Raw genomic sequence first — 18,590 nt, 5'->3', positions numbered from 1 at the left:
TGATGTTACCACCTTGCTTTGTAGACAAATTGTGTGACTTGATTTTAAGTCTTACCTGGGTTGTGCCTGGGTCCCACAGGCTTAAAGCAGAATTTCTGAAAGTGCCTAAAACTGAAAAACACCTTGGGGGAAAAAAACCCTATTTCACTGGAGGCAATTCCTTAACGAGCTGCTGCAGATATTGTAGATATCAAGCCTGCCAACATGGAGGAGCTGACAGAGGTGATCACAGCTGCAGAGTTCCACCCCAACAGCTGCAGCACGTTTGTGTACAGCAGCAGTAAAGGCACCATTCGCCTGTGTGACATGAGAGCATCAGCCCTCTGTGACAGACACTCAAAGTGTGAGTGCCTCTCTGTGTCAGAGAACGTTTGCTGTTCCGTTACATCAAAGCCTGAATTGTCTGTGTGGGTTTGTGTAGGATTCCTGTAGTCTATTGAGCAAATCTAAACCCTAAAATCTAAATAAGTCTTAAAATTAGGTTTTTCTGGAGTAAAAATAGTGAATAAAACGAGTAGCAGCTTCTGTTTAGACACCAGGAATGGCTTTTTGCAGACTTCAGGTGGTTAAAGGCCATTTGGTCTGTACTTGATGCTGGAAATCTTGCATGTATGACTCAAGACTTCACATATTAGCAAATAATTCACTTTTTAAGAAGCTGACCTTGGCTTGCTACAACAATAAGAACATGGCAACTGTATTACAAGTGTTTCTCCTTGAAAGTTATTTTATGTAACAGAAGGTAGAAAGGTTCTTGAGACAATGTTAAAATTATTCAGGTGCATTTGTATCAGAGACACAAACTTTCCTCTTGAAATGCTTGTCTTCTTTTCCTGCAGTGTTTGAAGAACCAGAAGATCCCAGCAACAGATCATTTTTCTCTGAAATCATCTCTTCCATATCTGATGTCAAATTTAGCCATAGTGGTCGATATATGATGACTAGAGATTATCTGTCAGTGAAGATCTGGGATTTAAATATGGAAAATAGACCTGTGGAAACATACCAGGTATTGGGTGAAAATCATGTGGGCTGGAAATTAAAAAACCTGGACAGAGGCTGAGCCTTACTGATGGTCTTGATGTGGCACTTGCAGTTTTGTCTGGAGATTCAGGCAGAGCATCCCTGAGGTTTGGGGATTCCACACTCCTGCTGGAAGATCTTGGGATTTGCAGGATGGTGGCAGAACCCAAACCTGTTTGTGGGTCTGAAAAAAACCTCCCTCTCACCCAGGGGGAATTTGGGAGGTGGAGAGGTGATCTCCAGCCATGAGAACAATGAAAAGTCTTTGGCTGTCTTTATGTTCTCTGTTATTTCCTGAAGAAAACAGGAGGTGAAACATTTCTTTTCCATAAAACGTTTTTAGCTGCCTCTGAAAATTGGTCTGAAAATTGTTTTACAGGTGTGTGAGTGTAATTCTCATTGAGTTTCTCTGATGCCTCTTTTCCAGGTGCACGAATACCTCAGAAGTAAACTGTGCTCACTGTATGAGAACGATTGCATTTTTGACAAGTTTGAATGCTGTTGGAATGGATCAGACAGGCAAGTGCAATTCTTACCCTGTGCACTTCAGACCTATCCAAGTTATTCTTAAAATGGGCAGTGGAGTGCAAATACCTGGTTTTGGGCAATGTTGTAGCACTTCATTAGGATTTAACTCGTGCATTATTAGGTCTGTAAGAATCTGCACCAGCCCTCTAGGGGAACCTGTGGGAAAATCTTCCAGGAATGTTCATTTTTACAGTGATTTGCCATGGTAGTGACCTGCCAATAACACCACTTAGGACAGCTCTTGCTTCTGTGCTAATCGTGTCATTAATTGTTTATTTGCTGCATTTAAAGTAGTTCCCTGTCAGACATGGTGGTTTGTTGTTTTTTTTATTACTATTTTTTATTTGGCATCTGTTTGTTCAAGTATTTTTTGAAGCAAAGGAAGGACAGGGAAACTTGTAAGTGTATTTTCCTTACTGAGCAGCTGATGCAGAATCAGGAGCTGTAAGGGATTTTCACAAACTGGATGTGCTGCTTAGTACCTAAATTCACACAACTTATGTGTCACTAAAATCACATGGCTAAAAATCTGATGTGTTTGGGGTTTGTTGGGGCTGTCCTCTGTGTGTGTGAGAAAAACAAATGAAATAATGACATTCGAGGTGCTTGGGGAACAAAATACCTCAAAGGGCCCGGGGGAGGAAGGAAAAAAGGGTATTTTGGGAGAACATGGGAGGCTTTAAGTTGTAGAACAGGGCAATACCTGCTTCCCTTTAGCTGCAGCAGGTGTGGGTGAGGCCACCTCCTTCCCATTCCATCTGAGCTGGGACCCTCCAGCTTGCTGAAAGGACAAAAAAATTCCCAACTGACCTGTTCCTTCCTTCCCTCTCTGTACAGCATTGTCATGACAGGATCTTACAACAACTTCTTCAGGATGTTTGACAGGAACACCAAGCGAGACATCACCCTGGAGGCGTCGCGGGAGAACAACAAGCCCCGCACGGTGCTGAAACCTCGCAAGGTTTGCGCCAGCGGCAAGAGAAAGAAGGACGAGATCAGTGTCGACAGCTTAGACTTCAACAAGAAGATCCTGCACACAGCCTGGCACCCCAAGGAGAACATCATTGCTGTAGCTACCACAAACAACTTGTATATATTTCAAGACAAGATGAATTAGGGTTGGCATTCCTAACTGAAGAGTCACTTCCTGCATAGTTGAAATAGTTGAATCTAGCATTTGTACCTGTAAGGAAAGCGAGTGAGAGGTCCATTATGGCACCCCTTTCCAGTGTTTAAAATGTGCCATATGACAACACACTTTTATAGCTCCATGGAGAAGGCTCTGTGGCTCTGTTGTCTCCATGCCTGCTAGCCATTTAGGTGAGGGTAGGGCACTTTTTAATTTAAATGACTACTTGCACCATCTTGCCTAATGGACTAGACTGGACTGTCTCAACATCGGTTTACTCCACTTTTTATGCCTTCCATTGTGATGACGTCAGACACAGGGAAAGCCTTCAATCATGCTATGGGATTTAATTGTGTAACCTCATTACTGTATCATTCGTGGCCCCCTTTTTTTATTAAATACAGCTCATTCTTGCTGTGGCTTGTAGCATTCCTCCTCCTTCTGGCCTCCTGGACTCCCCCTTCCCCCTCGTCCCCCTCCACCTCGCCTCGGTGGTGGTGTATGGAAAAAAAAAATAAACAAAATAAAGCACATAAAATGGGTCCGTTTGGGGTCAGTGGTAAAGGGGGTCTGTGTTGCAACAAATGTTTTAATAAACAGTTGACTGTAATCACTCCTTGCCATGTCTGGCACCAAAAACAAAAAAAAGAAAATAAGGAAAAAAACAAACAAACTACTGAATAAAAGTGACAAAGAATGGAGAATCTGTTTTCTTTTTTTTTTTTAATCTACCTCTTTATACAAATACTCTGTGTTTTATCTTAGATGCATGAAAATAAAATGATGGTTTTTGTAATGATTTTAACCAGTATTAATTATTTTTCATGGGAATGAAGAGAGGGAGGGATTTCACAGGTACCTGAATTCACTCCTGAGTAACCTGAGCACCAGCTAGTGTGTGACCACTTCCAACTCTGCTGTCAGGTTTTGATCTGAGCTGTCACTTCTTGTGTCCTTGAATGCTTCTCTTTTTAACCTGTTGCTTTAATCAGAAAGGGAATAGAATCTTCAGGTTTTAAATTCCGTTTTATGGGACTGATGTCTTACTGTTTAGTTTCATCCTGGTTTCTTCAATGCCTTGTTTTAGGATAAAATACCTTTAATGCCTTGTTTAGAGCACCAAGTCCCCTGTGGCTTTTTGAGAAGTTGTCTGAGCTCTTGTGTGGTGTTCTGTAGTACCAGCACCATGGTTCCATAGCTAATGACTGCACTGCATTCTGCTGCTCTATTTTCTGTATTTATTGCTAACTGGAAATGTAGTTTTAACCATGCAAGTGTTTTCTTCTGGCTTTTGGCTTTGCAGACTTCCTGCACTTACAGAAATGTTCACTGGTGCAAGGAGCCAAACGTGGAGTACAGAAGCTGCATGAAATAAGTGTTCATAGTGATGTGAGAGATTTCAACTCTTCAGCACATAAGGCTTATCCAAAGATGAACTAGATATTGATGCTTTATACGGCTCATGAGTTTTTACTTCCAGGTATTTTTGCTAAATGTGCTTTTAGGTTTTGCTCTTCCTTCATGGAAATGTTCAGTGAAGTTTGAATTCATGGTGAATTTACCTTGACTGGGAGAATTTTTACTTTTGAGTTACCTGTATTTAATTATTTCTGTGGCTTAGAGGTAGTTGTTAAAATGACGTTATGATTTGATCAACTGAGATACTGTTTCTGCTGTAAAATTTTGGCTGGGTTAGAGGTTCTTAACAAGACTACTATTGCAATCACTCTTCAGTTTTTTTAAGTCCCTGTGCAGTGGTTTGAAAATGTAAAAATTCTAATATTTATTAATCCAGTTCTCTTAAATACAGTATTTGTCTTGTACCATGCATGCCTGACCATGAGCCTTTGTAAGGATTTAACCTTTTATTTTTCACCTGTTAGCCTTGTAGAACAAATGAACTGCCCCAGAGACAGCAGCAGGTGAATAAATGAGTGGGCCCTACTCCTACTCAGTAGCATGTGACTAATCTTACTCCAGCAAGCAGACTTGCCAACAGTTCAAGAAACACCTCGTTGGGTAACGTTAATCACATGTTTGCAGGGCCAAGGTTTATTCTTTATCTCCCCGTGAGGGCACAGAGGTGATGAGATGCTGTGGAGCTGGTGAAATGGTAAAATTTGTCAAGGTGTAGGTTTAACAGTGCTGCATTGGGAAGATGAGGGCCGTGACATTGAGGCTGCTGTTCCTGTGCCACCCAGAGCCCCCAGGGATGCCCTGAAGGTGCTGAGCACGTGAAGATGTGAGCACAGAGAGTGGGTGCAGTGACCTAGAGCAATACTCCAGTACAGCTTCCTCTTGGAGCACAGCTGGGCCTGCTGGGATGGGTTAAAGCTTGCTTTGGGGAAAGGGTTTGGGTCTGTTGGTAATGCTGATCCTTGAGATGTCATCTGAGGTTTAACTTGTCCTCACCAAACCCAGCTCCTGCCTGTGCTGTCACACTATCCATTAGAGAATTCTCTAAGCACACTGTCCACTGATACATGCTGTAAATCGTATATTTTATTAATAAAAGTACACAGAGAATACATTTTGTCAGGATGCTTTTTATGCTCTTTCCCACCCCTCCCCTTTTCTGCATTTGCAGGTATTTTTGAATGAAAGGTCTCTTCCCTGTGCCTGGGGAGCAGTGTCCCCATTCCTGTCCCAGGCAGAACAGTGCTGGTCACTGCCTTCAGCTGCTCCAGCCATGCAGTCCAGTAAAACCAGTGCAAATCTGCAATTCCCAGTCCCTAAATGCCAGACTAAACATGGGGAAGGCTTTCTCTTCCTTGCACTCTTGTCCTGAAGCCACCACTGCTGGTACTGAAATGCCACCAAGCACCACTTAGGTGGTTTGTATCTGCAAAGTGACAACCCCAGTGTCACTCCTGCTGCCAGGTGCTGCTCAGGGTGAGGTGTTTATCCAGCTGACACAATGCTGAGCTGCAGGAGAGCCCTGTGCCTCAAGTCCTTCCCTGCCAGGACGTGGCTGCTGCCTGGAAAACACGCTGGGTATGCAGCAGCACCTGCTCCCCTGCTGCTCTGTTCAGGGAGGACGGGATCATTTATTGCTTAACTATAGATCCTTTCATTATCAGCCTGACTGGGAAAAGCTCAGGTAGTGCTGACAAGCAGAAACCTGTGGGGTTCCCCTCCTGGAGAGGGGCCGTGGATGATGGAATATCAGTATTTTCAAAGAGATTTTTATTGTCACACCTTCTTAGGCACAGCAGAGCTGGGAAGCAATTTCCTGTGTGCTGCTCTTCTGCTCTTCCCTCGGGCTGTAGAGGTGTAAAACATCCTGGCTCACATCAAACACTCCTATTATTGAATAAAAGGTGCCTCCTTTTGCCCTTTCCCATGGAATTGGCTGTTGTAAAGGGAAGGACTCGTGTCTTGGACAGAGACGTGCAGGGAGTGAGGCTGCTCTGGAATGACTGTGGGTGTCTGGAGCTGTTTGTTTGCCCGCAGCAAACATCTTATTTATCTTGGTTTGGGCTTGTCAAGATAAGCCGTGGAATAAAACCAGTGTTTGTTTCACAGCTGAGAGAATAGAAACTGAGTTCAATTTCTCTACACAGTGAATTTTACCCTCCAATTTTAGCAATCGCAGCCTCTGCAAACAGGAAAACAGCCCTGGCTGGTTTTAATGATGCTTTTCCGAGCCGGGGCTCCCCACTAGGAGGCAAAATGTTACTGCAAAGAGGTGAAGGCTTCGGGACCGCGAGGGGTCACGGCGAGGTGTGGCCGCTGTCCCTCGAAGTCACCTCCGGAATGAACAGCGATCAGTTGTTGCTAAATATGAAACGCTATAAAAGCCTTTCCAGCGTGGATTATTTTAGTACAAAGAGTTCAGCCGAGGTGTGCAGGGCAAGGAGCTCCTGTGCCGGGGGGATGCTGGGTGTGTCCAGCTCAGGAAAGGGCTCTTTTACAGCTTTGGGCAACAGAAATACCAAATAAAGAAAATAAAAGTAATCAGGGCAGGTTTTAGACTTGAGAATCATGGAATGGTTTGGGTTGGAAGGGACCCTAAATCCCACCCAGTGCCACCCCTGCCATGGCAGGGACACCTCCCACTGTCCCAGGGTGTTCCAAGCTGGCCTGGGACACTGCCAGGGATCCAGGGACAGCCACGGCTTTCCTTCTTTATTTGTTCCAAACATTTAGAACACCTTGGAACCATGAGATAAAACAGCAGCATTATCTTGGCACAGGTCTTGTTAATTGTTTGATATCAATTAAATAAAGGCTTTTTTTTTTTTTTTTCCTGGAAGAAAAACCTTTGTATTGCACTCCAGTACAAAAAGCTTTTCCCAGGAATTTATGGCCATTGTTACTCTTCTATTAACATGTGGTTTTGTGTCCGTCCAACCCTGCCATTGTCACAGCATTTTCCATCCCAGGATTCAAATTGCAAACATCAATTACATCATTCAAATGCCTCATGGAACCTGTGTAGTGGTTCAAGCACAGGGCTGAAAGTCAGGCCTTGTGAATGCTATTTCTGGCTCTGCATTGACTCACTCTATAATCTTGATCAATTTATTTCTGACTCAGAAATTTTAATAGTCCCACTTGACTGATAAATATTCATGCCACAAGTGTTGTGGCAAATGCTTCCTAAATGAGGGTGGTGACAAATGCTCATGTTAGGCTGTGATTTGAGGGTTGCAAAGTAGGATTGGGTTACCCTGGGTGGGTTTTTTATTCAAAATGTTCTGACTCCAATCTCAAATGTTTCTGCAGCCCCTCCATCTGTAAACAGATGTTTTAGCAAATTTAATTTCTTTTTACTACTCATGTAGCTAATTCTCTCCCAGTGCTATCCCAGAGATATCCAGATGTTCAACAGGGTTGGATATTTGGCACAGTCATGCAAGGCCTGCAGTTGAATTGAGAAGTGTTGGTGTTACAAAAGTTGAATTTCAAACACCCAATATTACTGTACATGAATAGAAGACAAAAAAAATTTGAAACAGGTTTTGTAGTACGGGATGATTGTGACACTTGTGCATACAAGCTTTTTCTCCACTTTAAAATAGTTCTGACACAGAAATTGATTTCTTCACATTTGTAATGGGGAGAAAACAAAGAACACTACTGGAGTGTGTGTGGCTTCATTCTGATGGTGTTGCTGCTACTGAATTCCTACAGTGAATACAGTAATGAAAAAAACACAATTTATACTCTCATGGCTGTTGATGGCAGGACTTCATGGTGTAAAAGGCTCTTTTACAGCTTTTAGGAAGCAAAATGCTTATAAATATGTGTGAGAGAGATGAGACTGAAGACACAAAACTCCACCAAAAAGAATCCAGGACTCCAAGTAAATCTTAAAGTTGAAGTGATGTCAAAACAGAATGGAGACAAGATGAAAAGGAGGCTCAGGGGGAATTTCTGGTTCTACACAACTCCTGACAGGAGGGGACAGCCGGGAGGGATTTGGGATCTGGGAACAGGGACAGGAGGAGAGGGAACGGCCTCAGGCTGGGATAGGGGAGGGCAGGGTGGATTTTGGGGAAATTTCTCTATGGAAAGGGATTGGAACTGCCCAGGGAGTTTGGAGCGCCCATCCCTGCAGGTGTCCAAGGCAGGCCTGGAGGTGGCACTGGGAGCTCTGGGCTGGGGACAAGGTGAGGATCGATCACCGCTCGAACTCGGAGCTCTGGGAGGGCTGACCCTGTCGTTCCCTTGTCCTTTCCCAGCCGGACTGACCCCGTCCTTCCCTTTCCCCGTCCCCATCCCCGTCCCCCTCATTCTCCTTCCCCATCCCCGTCCCCCTCAGGCCGCCGCTGCTCCCTCAGCGCCCGCTCTGCGCACGCGCGGGACGTGCGCGGGCGCGGGTCGCGCCATGGAGGCGGAGGGCGGGAGCGGCGCGCGCCGCGCCTGCGCAGCGCAAGGTGGGAGGGGGGGGGAGCGGGGCGGGGCGGCCGGGCCCGGAACGGAGTCCGGGTTTGTTGTTGTTGCCCCAGCGGCTCCTCAGTCGCTTCAGCCGCGTCGCCGCCGCCATGTCCAGCCCTCAGGAGCCGCCGCAGCACAACAACAACAACAACCCGCCGGCGGACGCGACGCACGGCGAGCCCGGCCTCAACAGTGAGTGCGGCCGCGGGGGCGCGGGGAATGGCGCGGGGGGCCCTGAGGGGCCCTGAGGGCCGCGACCCCTCGCGCCGCTCCGGGCCGCCATTGGCGGAGGACGCGCCGCGCGAGCCGCCGGGGGCCAATGGGCGGCGGCGGAGAGGGTATAAATGGCCCGGTGGCGGGCAGAGGGCCCAGAGGGGCAGCGGCGGCGATCGGGAGCGGGAGGGGCGGGCCCGCACCGGGAGGGTCTTTCCCACACCGGGAGGGTCCGGCCCCGCACCGGGAGGGCCCCGCGGCTCCGGGCAGCAGGGAGCGCGGCCGGTGGAGCCGGGGCACTGCCGGCATGGATTAAACGGGCTCCGAGTGCTGCGCCCGGCGGGACCCGGGCCGCCCCCTCTGGCAGCGGGCTGAGGGCGATGGAGTCCCCCGAGGAACGGCCCGAGCTCGTTGCGTGGTTACACGGAGTTTACCCGAACGGCGGCGATGGGGATACAGCGGGGTAGGGGGAGGAGCGTGGCTGTGGGAATGAGTTTATTCAGTGGCTGAGTCAATAGCACTGACGTGAGCTATTTCCCTCTATATCCGGCATCTCTGTCAGCTGCTTTGCTGCATCCTTTTGTTCCTGGGATAACACTAGTAAGACACATCATGTAGGCTCTGGTACTTATTTGGCAAAATGCTTTCCCTTCGTTATAAACGGCTCCTTCGGTGTGTCCTTTCATCTCTAAATTTTAAAGATAGAAGAGGTGAATAAATTGCATTAATGATTAACTGTAACCTCCGTGGTTTACGGTGAAGTTTAGCTGACCACAAAATAAAGTCGGTTGCTTTTCCATAACTCAATGGGAATTGTGTGAAAGGAAGAATAAACTGTGCTCATTTCATAACGCTGCTATTGTATTGTGGTAACACTGCCTCGTGTGATAACCGTGTACCTTAAACAATGTTACCTGAGTCAATAATTTTGGCAAATTATTCAGGCCTTTTATACTTAAATAACAATTAGGCTGTCAAAGTTGCGACATGCCGGGTGCCTGACTCGGCGCTTACTTCAGAAATGGCCATGTTTGATGCGTGTGTATTTTATTTTTAATTTCTGATGGCACTGCTGGGTGCTAGGAGGGCCGGGAGCTGAGAGCTCGGTAAGCCGGGCACGGATCTTGGTGCTGGGTCAGCAGGGTGAGGCTCATGCAGCTCAGTGAGTGCCGGAGGAGCTGAGCACAAGGTGGGAGAGGAAATGTTTGACAAAACAAATGCACCCAATCAGCTCCACACAGGCTTAGTGCTGCTTTCACATGTTCAGCCCCTGCACAATGCTGTGGTGGGACAGCTCCATTTTCTGCCATTCTCTCAGCTTTTCAGTGAACTTTTCAGCCTAATGAGCTCAGACATCTATTCATGGTGTTCTCTGTGTCATTTGTGCGTGTTTAGGGCCTTTTATTCAAAGATCTCTCAGCACTTGGAAGGCAGAAGAGCAGGGAATAAAACTGGTAACCTGTGCTGTGTTGGGTTCATAGAGATAAAAAACCCAAGTTGCTTGCTTTGAGAATTCTAGATGCTTCCTATATTTTAATTATTATAAAGCTCTGTTACATATTGACAAAAAGAAATCCCAACTTAGGCAAGAGCCCATCTCCTCTGTCATGGAAAATTTGCTTAATAATTACCACTGTGGGAATCTGGCTGGCTTTCTTTTCCTTTCCCTCTCCTTTTTCTTTTTGTTAGCATTGTACTTCATTGTAAAAATGATATTTATCAGTTTATTCAGATAGCTTGTGAGCTACTACTTTGGAGTATTTTTGTATCTATAAAATGTATACAGGTATTTAATTTCTATATTGCCTTTGATATCTCCACTTCATGCTCCCAGCTGAAATCAGAGGGAATAAACAAAATGAGACCTGTCTTCCCCAACTTATTTAGTCCCTGCTGTTTAAACAGTTCACCAGATTATGGAAAAACATAGAATTAAAGTCAGTGTATATAAATTCATAGTATAATATTTAGCCATAGAGCAAAGCCAAAATCCAAACAATTTTGGAGAAAAATACCATTCATATGAACGGTTTGGTTTTTTTTTTTTTCTTCCAAAGACTGTGTGTTATGTGATTTGTGAAAGGAGAAGATGCTGTCACATTTCTTAAATTTATTACTCTTTAATTCTACCACTCTTCATTCTGCCACATTTCCTATTTCACTGTCAAGTAGAAATATGATAAAATGAATAGTTCTCAGGCAGGTGATTAATATAACTTCCTTAGCTCTCAAAAAATCTCAGGGCAAAGCCCACTGTGTGTTATTTGGGCAGTTTATTCTCCTGTCCGTGGACATTCCTGTCCACCTCTTTAAAGAAACAGAGATTTATGTCCCTGTAATCAGTTTTGGAAGCCAGTTGTGCTCCCTGTCCCAAACCCAAACCGGTTGTGAGTGGGAGTGGGAGCGTGCTGGAGCTTGATGGCAGATTGTGCTTCCTTGCCTGAGTTTTGAGTCATTCCCAGTGAGGTCAGCTGGGAACGTGCTGCTCCTCATGTCAGCTCCTGCTCAGCTCCCAGGGATTCTTCACTCACACAGCAGAATTTGGGATTTTCTTCCTGCTACAGCCACGGTGTGTTTTAGATAAACGCAGAGTTTGTCAGCCCGAGGTAAATCAGTAAAATGTTATTTGTGGCAGCGTGTGTCAGAGTAAGGAGATCTGATCAGCATCCTCTGGGTGTTCCAGTGTCACAGGAACACATCCCCTCATTCCTTTGCCCCCTGCTGATTTTTTTAATTGTAGATTAATTGCAGATCTTGATTTTCCAATAGCCAGAAGTGGTTGTTGGAGAATATAAAGCTTTTTTTACCTAACTTTAGACCACTTGCTGGCTGCATTTGCCACCTGCTCTTTTGCAGGTGTGGCCTCTTGCTGCTGCAAGGCAGAACAACTTTCCTGATGAAATTCTTAGGGTTTGGCTGGTTTATTTAGGAATTCAGACACCAGCAATCATCACCAATGTGGATAACACAGCCTCTGTCTGATGCTGACTGAGCAGAGCTGCCTTTAATCAAGTTAACACTTGATTATCTGAAAAGCCTCCTGTGTAGTGCTGAGCTGGTGCCTGTGCACTCCCAAAATTCTGTTTGTGAAACCACCAGAGCACGATGCTTCCACGGACAGCACTGTAATGACATCGTGAATAATTGGTACTAAAGGTGAATTCTCATTATTAAACATCTCTTCCTGTGTCACTGATGGAGCTCCCAGAGGCAAAATCATGGTACAAAAAAATAAGTGCAGGCACTCACAGGTGCAATTCAGAAATTAAAAATCTGTGTTAAAATGTAGAACTTGTACAAATAATGCTCAAAAAGTAGTTTCAGCTGTTGGATTTGTAGCTTCAGGCTTGCTTTTCTTACTTGGTTATTTTTACCTCATGGGGGAAAATGTCCAAACTTTAAAAAATATCGACCAGATACAAAATAAAAACCCTGAAAGCTCCTGCCTTCAGGTGGAATAAACTAAATTACACATGGGTTGTGGTGACACATATCTCTAAAAGCTATTTGTTTCCAGTTGAAACATGCCACTAAAGAATGTATCAGTACACACGCTCGCATATTTAATTAATCTGCACATAAAATATAAGTGAAATACATTTAAAAATAAAAATCCTCACTTCAGCTGCACAGTGTGTGAACTTCTTAGCAGCTGCTCTTGTCACCCATGGTACACTCCTGCTCTTTGTTGAATCTTAGTGAACATGTAGATGTCCCATAGGTAAAAAATGGGGAAAAAGCAGTAAATCAGAGCTTCATGGGAGATATTTGTGCCAGGGCAAAGCAAGCTGAATGGGACCTGAGAAAAAATCAGGGAAGGGAAAGGAAAGGAAAGGAAAGGAAAGGAAAGGAAAGGAAAGGAAAGGAAAGGAAAGGAAAGGAAAGGAAAGGAAAGGAAAGGAAAGGAAAGGAAAGGAAAGGAAAGGAAAGGAAAGGAAAGGAAAGGAAAGGAAAGGAAAGGAAAGGAAAGGAAAGGAAAGGAAAGGTAAGGTACACAGGGGGAGTTTTGTAGCAGGGGACATGGGACTGAAAATTCTGTTTGAGAAAGGAATGTAGAACAGACTGACGTGTAATGGAGTGATCCGTAGTTAATTGAAGCTCCAAACTGCAGAGAGGGCTGTGGCTGCTTAAAGAATTAACAGCTGGGGGAGAAGAGGAACAATTTCTTGACCAGCTGCAGAGCTGGGGAGCAGCAGCCCGGCTTGTGGGGGTGTTTGTGGTGGTGAAAGGAAAGCGCTGTCGCTGCTGTCCCGCGGTGCTGATGAACCCCTCGGGTCAGTGTGTGTTATCTGAAGGCAGCATGCCGGTGCTCCCCTCTGGCTGCAGTTGATAAGTGAAGGTGTGTGCAGCGCTGGGCTGTCCCTGGGCTGTCCCTGGGCTGACGTGTGGCTGCCCCGCAGGTTCCTGGGTGGAGCTGCAGATGAACGGCAACGGCAACGACAACGGCACCGGCAAGAACGGGGGCCTGGAGCACGTCCCGTCCTCCTCCTCCATCCACAATGGGGACATGGAGAAAATCCTCCTGGATGCCCAGCACGAGTCAGGACAGAGCAGCTCAAGAGGTAGTTCCCACTGTGACAGGTAAAGGAGTGTTGGCTGCCCTGCGTGCAGTTTTATTCTTTTGGTCTCCTGTGGGTGGGTGAAGCTTTTTCTCAGGGGAAAAGTCTCCTGTGCTGCAGTGTTTGGAATAGCTGCTGCCTCGCGGTGACTGTGTGATGCTTCTACTTGTAATGATACAAAAACACATGTAATTCACAATACTGGCAGTGTTCCCTACAAGAACAAAGGGATTTGCATCTTTTCTCTAGCAGCTGAACTTTTGGGCAATGCTTTCTTTTGCTTTAGGGAGCAACTGTCAACACTGTTGAGAAAGGTAGGATTATAAATTAAAAAAATTGAAAAGATGGTGGGGGGCTTGGGAAGACTTTCTAATGCTGGTATTTGGGATCTGAAGGGTGGTGCAGTCTGTAACTCAGCTGAATAATATCCAGAAGTGCATGAGGAAATGATTCAGCTGAGATTTATCTACACTGATGATTCTTTACTTGACAAAATGACATAATGAAATCAATTTTTCTTTAGCCCGTCACCTCAAGATGATGGACAGATAACTTTTGATGTGGAAATGCACACAAGTAAAGACAGTAGTTCTCAGGTATTTGCTTCCTTAACTTTTAAAATACACATTTGTAAGTTGTGGCTATTTGATCTAGGCTTGAAGGGTGATGTCAGAAGACCTAAATTCTGTATTAATTGAAATTTGACTTAGAGGTGAATAGTTTTAGAGTGAGGGAAAAACGAGTGTCCACGTGTACAGCTTTCCCAGCACTCATGTCACTGTGTAACCCTGCTGGCGCTGGGTGTCCAGGCTGCCTTTGAAATGTTGATATTTCTGCACAAGATTTCAGGGTGTTCAGTGATTGCTGTGCAGTCACTCACATGACAGTGAGTAATCTCCATAACAAACTGAGAGGAGACTAATGCTGAACTCTGAGTTCCATCATTTCATACAATTTGCAATGTAAATAAAAAGCATTCCTGGAAGAATGAAACCTTGCATTTAATTTTGTCAAAGACTTGGGCCTGTTGCAGTTCTGCCCTGAGAGCCAAAAGGGTCTGAATGAAGGTGTTGGTGAGCTCTGCATCTCACCTGTGACTCTATTTGATTTCCTCTGGGTTTGCTGTGCTCCTCATTTCATGTTGTAAGTGGTTTATCTTATTTTAATAAGAGTCACTCAGGACATTGTTTTAATACTCAGTAGGTTATTTAATGCTTAGTATTGTTTTAATACTAAAGTCAGTGGTGTTCTTTACTCTTCCTAATTTATTTCTTTTCTTACATGGTAACGTTTGCATTTATTGATGGGAAGTTAAATTTTTATATACAATTAGAGTGAGTGCTTACCTTTCCCTCCTGCATCTGGGATTCACTCAGTAGAAGCTACTAGTTGCAAGTAAAATAAATTTTAAATGAACTAATAACTGGTTTTGAAACCAGTTTTTTTTTTATTTGACTTCCCATGCTTTTAGTCATGTTTTGTGGGCTTTAAATGGAATGCCATCAACCTAATGTTTTCTTCCATTTGTAAATATTCTTTGCACAGTTCTGGTTCATTACATTTAGGATTAAAATAATCCTTTGTTTTTGCTAGTTAAAAAAAAACAAACAGCTTGCAATGATGTGGAAATCCTGGATACAGTAATAGAATGTGTGGTTTCCTGACTTCTGCTGGCAAAATCAAATCTCTTTGAAATAATCAGCAGTCCAAGAACAACTTACTCAGGTTTATCAGGTGCCACCATTTGGTGCTTATCATGTCACCACTGTTGTTGTCACTCTCAGTTTTACACCCTGATGAGGAGGAGCTAATTGAGTGTTACAAGGTTTGTCCCCCCTGTGTGTTTCAGTCCGAAGAAGAAGCAGTAGAAGGAGAGAAAGAATTGGAAGTTTTGAAGAAAAGTGCAGACTGGGTGTCAGACTGGTCAAGTAGGCCTGAAAACATTCCTCCCAAGTGAGTTCAACTCTGGGTTTTTAATGAATATGAATTTATTTTAATGAATAGATGAAGGAAAGGATCGTCACGATCTCACAATCAAAATAAATTCATTTTAGGAAGAGATTGATTTCTCTGTGGGGAGGCTAAAAAGATCAAAACAATGAAGTGTGAAAATTAAAATAGCAACAGAATGACTTGAAGGTAACACAAAGCCACAGCAAGCTGCTTGCAAGGTTTCTTGACAAAATTGCAGTTAGTGGGAGAGCTGGGTACTGGCAGCTGGGATTCATGGGATTTAGTCTTGGCTTATTGAATGGAAGAATTCTAAATTCTCTGTCCCTTTTTTTCTTTCTATGTAAAATATGTAATGTTCATCCACGGAAGGGGAAACCTTGAGATCCTTGAATGCAAAGCATTTTTATTAAAATAGAGGATGCTGTCTAAATCTGGCAGACTTCTGTATCTGTGTTTGGAACAAAAAAATGAGGCCTCTTGCTAACAAATCACATCCTGAAATTCCCTCTCTCGGACCTACCTCTCTCTGCAGCTCCTGCTCCCTTTGTGTCTATACTGTCTGTGTAAGTGGTCTCTCCACAATCCCTCCTCTTATTATCTTGGATTCCTTACTCTGTGTAAGGGATCTCGGGCTTTGATCTCTAGCTCTTTGTACTTTATTTAAAAAAAAAAAAAAAAAAAAAAAGTTCCTACAGAGATCTGTGCATTTGTGTGCAAAAAAAAAAAAAAAAAATTAGAAAAGAAGGGAAAGAAACAAAAAAAGTCTTGTTGAATTTGTTCCCCCCCTCCCCCTCTTCTTCCAGGGAATTCCATTTCAGACATCCTAAACGTTCAGTGTCTCTAAGTATGAGAAAAAGTGGAGCAATGAAAAAAGGTGGCATTTTCTCTGCAGAATTTCTTAAGGTTTTCATTCCATCTCTGTTCATATCTCATGTTTTGGCTCTGGGACTAGGGTAAGTATTAACCTAATTCTCACTTCAGCTTTTGCTTTTCCACTTTGCTTGAATGTCAGGTCCTAGTGAAAAGGGCCTTTTCTAGAATAACACTTTTTGTCCCTCACTCAAACTTGCTTTTTTTACAAAAGCAGGAAAACTTTGCAGCAATTAAAACTCTGCAGCTTTTAATGTGCTTTATTTCTAGAATAAATCAAATTATATTGAGTATGCACGGATGAGTTTGCAAATAACCTTTGCAACTGTAACATGTGCAATTTGATTATGTGCCTTCTACTTAAATGCTTCAGGTTATAAAGGGGAAAATTAGAATAGATGAAAAATAACTTTTGCTGACCAGCATGAAAGGACACTGTACAAATAATGATGCTGAGGTGGTGTGTGGCACAAGCTCTGTAATTCCCAGTTTAATGCTGCACTGTGATGTTGCTTAAAGTCAAGGTTTGAGTACTTGGAGAAAGAGGAATGAAATATTGGATGTGTCCTGCAAGATCAGCTGTGCCTCTGCTCAGCAGTGTTTTCATTACCTGTGTAATCCCACATAATCTCTGACTTTGCCTAAATCCTTGTGTTCTGTTTATCCACCTTATGTTCTTCTGGGATGGTGCAAAGGCATGGACTCAAAACATGGTTTTATTTAGCTTTGTGTTTGGTTTTGTTGGTGTAGTTCAAGGGTCTCTTTAAATTCTTGGAGACTATGGAATAAATTAGGACAGAATATGAGATATTTGTACTGCAGCAGAGCTGGGCATTTCTGCAGTGATTTATTTAAATCTTGCTTGTGGTCAGTGTTTGCACAGATCCTCAGTGCTCAGAGTTTTAAAGCACACTCCACTTGATTTGTTTTACCCCACTTGTCTGGGAGTGTTGCTGTGTCAGGGACTCAGAACAAAAGCTTTTGGATTGGGGTTTTCAGATGAGCCTGGGACTGGAGGAAAACCCACTTTGGGTGAGTACTGAGAGCACTGATCCTTCCAGACTCGTTCAAAACCTCACTGTAAGTAATTTTCTAGAAGAGAAGAGAAGAGAAGTGTGTGGCTGGATCTCAGACCTGAGAGAGGGATTAGAGCAGCTGGGTGTGTGGGGGCTGTGGGAGAGCAGGGACCATTCCCATGCAATACCAACCATAGAATTGTGTTTTTATTTCAGCATCTACATTGGGAAACGCCTGACCACGCCTTCAGCCAGCACTTATTGAACCCTGGAGTGCAAACCTGGACCCCACATGACCTGTGAAGGTGTTACTGTCTCATTTAGTACATTTGACATGAGACCATTCTAAGCATGACCCTGACTTCACCCTTTCCTTCCATATCCAGGTTTTTGCTAACTCTGGAATTCAGTATTGTGTTGGAACTCTGTTGAGGTGTTTGGCTATCCACATTTTTTCCCTCTCTCCCATTCCCCTGCCTCTTGGCCTGCAAGACACGTCAGAGTTGCTGGATGGAGTTTACAACTGTCTCTATGTTGCAAGGGCTTCTCTCAATGCAAAATGCCACCAGCAAGTTTAATTTTATCAGTGATGCTGTTGCCTCCTTAGTGCAACCTGACTTCAGTTGCAGTTGTGCATGGTCTAATGTTGACTGCATGGTGGTGATAAAAAGTCTCTCTTTGGAAGAAAATTACTGATTGAAGTGGAAAAGAGTTTTTCTTTTGTAAAAAAAAAAAAAAAAAAGAAGCTGGTTATGGAATAAACTAAGAAATCACTGGCAATAAAGATCCAGTTTAAATCAGCTTTGAGGGGAACTTACTCAGCCCCTGGTATTGGCTAACAAACACCATTTGAATTGCAGGAGGCAAAGACTGCATAAATTTTAAAGTAGGATAATTAAATCCATCAGCATATTTTAATACTAGGTAATTGTTGTAATCTTGTCTTTTCTATGAAGTCAGCTCCTTATTCCTTGTAGGAAAACCTGTCTGATACCTAGGAAATATTAGAAAAATTGCATTGTTTGCATGTGAAGAAGCTTTCTTTTTTTCTTTACCTTTTTTTTTTTCTTACGGGAAAATTTTCAACGTGGAATTTTCCTTTTCAGAGTAGTTCTAAATTAAGGAAAAAAAAAACCCAACAGCTGTAGTGTAGGTAGGCTCTGTGTAAAAGGAAATTATTCTGTTTGTCGTGGAACCATTTACAGCTCCGAGGATCCGACTGCTTCAGCAGGAAAAGCATTTGGCTCATCCTTAAGGGGGACAATCTTGCAGGTGCATGAAGGTTCAGAAGTTGGAAAAGCTCTGAAAAATGTCTTCTGCAAATGAATTCTCAATATTCCTCTCTCTCATTGTTTACTGTACAATCTCCTTTTTGGGGATTTTTGGAACCTGAAAGTCACTTGTGGTGTCTCATGT

General features: G+C 43.8%; 2 protein-coding genes across 5 annotated transcripts in view; both read left to right on the top strand.

The window, feature by feature from the left end:
* The window catches only part of PPP2R2A (protein phosphatase 2 regulatory subunit Balpha), a 35,994-nt gene extending 32,613 nt beyond the window's left edge, over positions 1-3,381 (top strand). For all 4 annotated transcript variants that reach the window (XM_088179830.1, XM_014885173.2, XM_014885172.2 and 1 more), the window contains exons 7-10: positions 179-343; positions 840-1,009; positions 1,451-1,542; positions 2,389-3,381. In XM_088179830.1, the coding sequence (XP_088035956.1) occupies positions 179-343; positions 840-1,009; positions 1,451-1,542; positions 2,389-2,668 (707 nt within the window). In that variant the 3' untranslated portion in view covers positions 2,669-3,381. The remainder of the gene's footprint in view (positions 1-178; positions 344-839; positions 1,010-1,450; positions 1,543-2,388) is intronic.
* A 5,177-nt stretch (positions 3,382-8,558) lies between these two features.
* Positions 8,559-17,974, top strand: BNIP3L (BCL2 interacting protein 3 like). The gene is made up of 6 exons (XM_014885169.2): positions 8,559-8,755; positions 13,177-13,357; positions 13,859-13,931; positions 15,185-15,288; positions 16,092-16,241; positions 17,391-17,974. Exons 1-6 carry the CDS (start codon positions 8,671-8,673, stop codon positions 17,437-17,439), a joined length of 642 nt encoding a protein of 213 aa, XP_014740655.2. The 5' UTR covers positions 8,559-8,670; the 3' UTR covers positions 17,440-17,974.
* The last annotated feature ends 616 nt before the right edge of the window (positions 17,975-18,590 follow it).

This window comes from Sturnus vulgaris, chromosome 28 (genome assembly GCF_052056855.1).
Source record: "Sturnus vulgaris isolate bStuVul1 chromosome 28, bStuVul1.hap1, whole genome shotgun sequence".
Taxonomy (NCBI): domain Eukaryota; kingdom Metazoa; phylum Chordata; class Aves; order Passeriformes; family Sturnidae; genus Sturnus; species Sturnus vulgaris.
Note: the sequence above shows the minus strand (reverse complement) of the source record. Positions and strands in the feature narration are given on the sequence as shown.